Source organism: Pristis pectinata, chromosome 4 (assembly GCF_009764475.1).
Source record: "Pristis pectinata isolate sPriPec2 chromosome 4, sPriPec2.1.pri, whole genome shotgun sequence".
In the NCBI taxonomy this organism is placed as follows: Eukaryota; Metazoa; Chordata; class Chondrichthyes; order Rhinopristiformes; family Pristidae; genus Pristis; species Pristis pectinata.
This window is the reverse complement of record NC_067408.1, coordinates 90,511,263-90,517,262: the sequence shown is the minus strand read 5'-3', so window position 1 is coordinate 90,517,262 and position 6,000 is coordinate 90,511,263. Positions and strand designations below refer to the sequence as shown.

The window sequence follows — 6,000 nt, the reverse complement described above, 5'->3', positions numbered from 1 at the left end:
GAAGTTGCCACTCAGATCTCTTTTAAATCTCTACCCCCCCCCCCCCCACTTTAAACCAGTGCCCAATGCCTTCTAGTTTTAGACTTCCCTTCCTTGGGGGTGGGGGAAAAAGACTGATCATCCAATTTATCTATGCCACTCATGATTTTAAAGAACCCCTATGTTTCCTTCGCTCCAGGAAAAATGGTCACAGCCTATTGATTCTCTGCTTATAAACTATAGTCCTCCAGTCAAAGTAACATCCCTGTTTCTGCACTCTTTCTAGATTACAAGACCCTACTACTGACCAACAGCATGGCACTGAGGTGTAAACCAGTTTGCATGCTTACTTTCAGGACTACACTAGAATGTCCAATCTTCTGACAAAACATGGGTACTTACAATATTAAAACCAGTATACTCAGATTCTGTTTATTTTTTAAACATTGGTTCCTCTGCTTGTTGCAGATTGTTCTACTGCTTCTGTCTGAAGCCCTTTATTACTTACAATTTTAAATAGTCATCAGATAGTGCCCAATCTGCTGATACCCAGCAATTTCTGTTCTATTTCAGATTTCAAACAGCCCAGTATTTTATTTGCACACACAAAAAGGGGCTCAGCCCGAAATGTCGACTGTTCATTTCCCTCCATAGATGCTGCCTGACCTGTTGAATTCCTCCACCATTTTGTGTGAGGAACAACACCTCATTCTGTCTTGGTAGTCTCCAACCTGACAGCAGCAACACTGATTTTTCTAACTTCTGAAAACCATTCCCCTGTTTATTCTCTCCACCCACTTTGGTTTTCCCTTATCCCTCTGGTCCCTTTACACCTTCTTTCCCCTGCCCTGCCCTCACATCACCCTCCTAGTTCCCTACCTCCTTCCCTTTATCCCATGTCCACTGACCTCTCCTATCAGAATCCATCTTGTTCAACCTCTTTCACCTCCCAACTTCTTGCATCAGTCCCACTCCCTCCACCCCACCAACCTACCTTCCCCTTCTCACCTGGATTCACCCATCACCAGCCAGCTCATGCTCCTGCCCCTCTCCTCACCCTTTTATTCTGGCTTCTCCCCTCTTTCCAGTCTTGATGAAGGGTTTGGGCCCGAAACGTCGACTGTTCATTTCCCTTTATAGCTGTTGCCTGACCATCTGAGTTCCTCCAGCATTTTGTGTGCTGCTCCATTATTTTGTTTTTACTGATTACCTCCTGCAATGAATTAAATGCGTTAAGTGTTCGTCTTTCTGCTCTGAATACAACATAATTGCTGTTACATGATTAGCAAATGCGGGGGGCGGAAAGGCCTATTTCCAGCAGAGGGCGAACAAAGACAATCATTCCCATAAGAATTTGAATATTCCCACTGGCATTGCAAAACATGTTTTCCCTAGGCTCGCTCGGATTTGCAATGCTCGTAGTAGAGGGGGATTACCAACGTAGCAAGAAAGTTTGTCTTCGAAGCGTTCGTTAGTAAACGAATTGAAGCATTCGGTCTTAATTCTAAAATACTTCTATTTATATAATACATCTCTGTAAATTACAACGTTAATGCACATGACCATGTATTATAAGTTTATGTACATACACGGTAGATATTGTATGTATAATTGTTTTCCACTGGGGGGGGGGGGATCAACTTAATTGCTGAAAGAATAAAACAAGAGTTAAGGGACTTCACTATACTGTAAACTGGCACCAGTTTTCTCTATATGACCCATGAGTTTACTGTAAACTGGCGTGGAGACCCGGGCCTGACACACAGACACTAGTTTAGTTTGAACACCTGAGCTTTTAAATCCCTATCTTTGGGTTGCAAATGAATGCAACTGTTGTCTTGTGTTCTAACAGACCAACCCCGCAGCTTGGTTCAAAGCCACCGGAATAAGTTGTGACTTTGTGTTTAAGGTAACTCTCACTGTGTTGCCTTGAGAAAATCTTAGCGCCTCGGTGTTTGTTTGCCAACGATACAGCCTCAAAGGTCAACATGAACCCCTCACGGTGTCCTCCGCCTCTCCTTGCCCGCAAAAAAAAGCAGATATCTGATTGGACAACCCGGTCACTCGACAGTTGTCATGATTGGCGGACGGACGGTGCATTTCTATTGGCTGTGGTTGGGAAGGTGGCGGTGGGGGGTGGGGGGGGGCGGGGCCAAGGCGGGTAAAATTATTTAAGGGCCGGCGCCCGCGCTTTCCTCGCATTTCATCCGGTTCCGGTGGCGAAAGCTTTCGAGCCACGTGGGGGCAGAGCGCTTCACCTTCACATTTAATTGTTTTAAAGTTTTTATTTATAATCTAGTGGCAATCAGAGGGAAAAATGGGGAAAGGGGTAAGTGAAAGCGATGTTTGGGTGTTGAGGGCGGACGGATGTTGGTTCCAACGGCCTTTGGGACTGAGGTGGGGTGGCGGGGTGGGGGGGTTGTCGGTGATGGGAAGGAGGAGGCACAGGCCCTCAAGTCTCGGTGACGGAGTCGGACAAGTGGGACTAAAGCCATGGGTTAGGATTCCTCACTGGAAATTCAACAGCCTGAGCTTGTTGTACTAAAAGTTACGCAGGAAGAAACTTATCTGAAAGGCCAGGGAAAGGAATTAAAGTTACTGATCCCAGGCGTGAACTGGGAATAGTTTGACAGTTACCGGTGCGGGCCCTTTGGGTGATACTTGGGGGTTCACCCATGTCCTCTTAAAGCTGAAATCGTCGCGACAATTCCTCAGCCGGCAGGTAAGTTTAATGATGGATTGCCACAAAGTTGCCACAAAAGAGATCTGACAGTGTGTTAATTTGTTTCCTGATGGAGAAATGTAGGTATTTGTGCCAAATCTAGGATTGGGTAATGTCTCCCTGGTGAAATTTATAGCTGTGATTAAGCTCTACTAACATTGAGGCACACGGGACACGGAAGCACACGGTGCTTCTTGATTTAAGGTTTTGCAAATTTTATAACTTGGACAGTACCATTGAAGGAGTAGTTAACTTAGAAAAGAAGTTCAACGAAACAGAGAAAGATATGGGTATGTAACTCCAAGCGAGTTTTTGCCTAGCTAATTGAAATGATACTGGTGAAAGGAATGTCTCAGGAATCCAAACACTTGCATCAATAAAACTAGTGGAACTCATACATAAAATTGAAAGACTGGTGTTTATACCGCACCCTTCTCAACTCCAGGGTACTCCAAAGATCTTTACAGGCATTCAACTGCATCTGTAACAACATGCAAAAAATGTTGGAGGAGCTCAACAGTTCAGGCAGCATCTGTGGAGGGAAATTAACAGTTGACGTTTCGGGCATTCAATCGTGATAAAGGGTCACTGCCTGAAATGTCAACTGTTTATTTCCCTCCATAGATGCTGCCTGACCTGCTGAGTTCCTCCAGCATTTTTTGTATATTGCTCCAGATTTCCAGCATCTGCAGTCTTTCTTGTGTCTCCAAATATATCTGTATGTGTGGTAGTTTGAAATGTAACTGTCAATTTGTGCACAGCAAGCTCCCATAAATGAATGTAATAACTAATGCCTAAAAGTAGCATTTTAGTTGAGACCTAAATATTGGTTGGGGATAAGTTACCCTTGCTGTTCTTCAAAATGGTATCATGAACTCTTTCATGATCTGCCCACCTGGGAGGGCAGAAGAAACTTTGTTTTGATATTTCAAAACGAAGCACCACTGGCAAGACAACACTGAAGTATCAGCTTAGACTCCCCATATGGGATTTGAGCTGGCAGCCTTTGCCTTGAGCAAGAATGCCACAGGTGATATTAAGGCCTTTTTATTTAAAGAGGAAAAACAATGAAGGATTGGAGTTCATGTCTGGAGGTTCAGAATTTTAAAAGTGAAGTCGTGTTAAGTCTATAGAAACTTCGAGGTGGCCAGTGAACTGCTACTATGAAGAGATTCTGGACTCCAGATTTTGAAAAGAATACAAAGCCATTGATGATGCAAAAAAAGGTAGAATGGGGTTGATAAGAACATATAGAGAAAATGTTTGCATATTGGGGCAAGAGCAGATGACATAAATTTGAAACTATTGATTTATCACTGGCAAGGAATTTGAATTGGCCCACGCTGGAATAAATTTGCAGGGCCGTGAGATAGTCTCTGCAACAGTGGACTCAGTGGGCCAAATAGCTGTAATGATTCTGACTTTAAATCCAAAAGGGAAATTATGAAGAAAAACTTGCTTACCTGGAAAGCTATTAGAATGTAGAATTTTCTATACCAGGAAGTGGTTGGAGAGAAAGTAAAAACAAATTTAATAAGTAAATAATGAAATACTCGTGGAAACAATCTCTCGCCATCACCCTCCAACAATACATTTGTTATTGTAGGAAAATGTAATTGCAGAACGTAATTACCAGCATGAATAAGAAAAGCCTTTTTCTCTGAAGATGTTTGACATTTTGATGATTTTCAATTGCTGGACAATTCCAAATTTAATTCCAACAAATCCAATGTTGTCTCTGCTACATTCTTTATAGGTCCTACCACTTTTAGCAATAGAAGTATCTGGATCCCCAGATACACAAAAATGTGGGAGTCCATTGTTGTGCTGGGGACATTTGGACTCGGCAACAGGATGGAGGTTAAGTGAGTAACAAATGGAGTTCAATGTAGGAAAGTGCAAGGTCATGCACTTTGGAAAACTGAATCAAATAGCAGACTTATCTAAATATAGATTGTAAATGAGCAGAGTACAGAGCGATCTAGGTGTTCTTCTGCATGAATCACAAAGGGTTAGCAGGCAGGTGCAACAGATAATCATTAAAGCAAGGAGCATATTGGCCTTTATTGCAAGGAAGTTGGAATTTAGACATACAGAAGTATTTTTACCATAGTATAGGGTGTTGATGAGGCCACACCTGAACTATTACTCATAGTTTTGATCCCCTTATTTAAGAAAGAAATGGAGGCAGTCCAAAAGAGATTCACGAGGCTAGTTCCTGGGATTAGAAGGTTGTCCTATCACAAGCAGCTAAAGAAGTTGGATCTGTTTTCTTTGGAGTTTAGAAGAATAAGGGTGATCTTATTGAGACATCTTAAGAGGGCATGACATTGTACATTTTGATAAATCTTTAGTTGGGGGGAACATAATTACAATATCGGGGCAGTCATTTAAAAGTGAGGGTGTGTAGGAATTTCTTCTCCTGGAACGTGATGAATCTCTGGAGTTTTTTATCCTGGGGTGTGATCGTTATTAGAGATACTTACAGAAGCAGATAAATTTTTGAGAGATCTCTGAATTTTGGATGATGGACTGATACAGAACAGTAAGGCATGGAGTAGATTGACCATGATCATATTGAATGGTGGGGTTGGCTTGAAGGGCCAGGTGGTTTACTCCTTTTTATAGTAAAGAGACACTGTGTCTATAGTTTAAAGAGTAGAAGTGCTGTTTTAGAGCATGCTCTGCTGGAATAAATGGTGGAGGTATTCCATTTATTTACAATAGCACCCTTATTATTTTCAATTCTAAAATTAAATTTTACCACAATTTGGGTAATGTATTGGTATTGTATTGGTTTATTAATGTCACTGTACTGAGGTACAGTGAAAAACTTCTCTTGTATAACGTTCGTACAGATCAGTTCATTGCACAGTGCATTGAGGTAGTACAGGGTAAAAACAGTAACAGAGTACAGAGTAAAGTGTCACAGCTACAGAGGAAGTACAGTGCAGATAGACAATAAGGTGCAAGGTCATAAGGTAGATTGTGAGGTCAAGAGTCCATCTCATTGTCTAAGGGAACTGTTCAATAGTCTTAACAGTTGGATAGAAGCTGTTCTTGAGCCTTGTGGTATGTGCCCTCAGGTTCCTGTATCTTCTGCCTGATGGGAGAGGGGAGAAGAGAGAATGACCTGTATGGGTAGAGTCTTTTGATTATGCTGGCTGCTTCACCCAAGGCAGTGAGAGGTATAGACAGAGTCCATGGAGGGGAAGCTGGTTTCTATGATGCTCTGGGCTGTGTCCACAACTCTCTGCAGTTTCTTGAGGTCTCAGGCAGAGCAGTTGCCATACCAAGCC

The 6,000-nt window shown here is 42.4% G+C and overlaps 1 protein-coding gene across 1 annotated transcript in view; it reads left to right on the top strand.

Annotated features, from left to right (window-relative positions):
- The first annotated feature begins 2,159 nt into the window (after positions 1-2,159).
- LOC127569860 (sodium/potassium-transporting ATPase subunit alpha) overlaps positions 2,160-6,000 on the top strand; it is a 40,240-nt gene continuing 36,399 nt past the window's right edge. Inside the window, exon 1 of the mRNA XM_052014843.1 lies at positions 2,160-2,308. Coding sequence (XP_051870803.1) covers positions 2,297-2,308 — 12 coding nt within the window. The 5' untranslated portion in view covers positions 2,160-2,296. The remainder of the gene's footprint in view (positions 2,309-6,000) is intronic.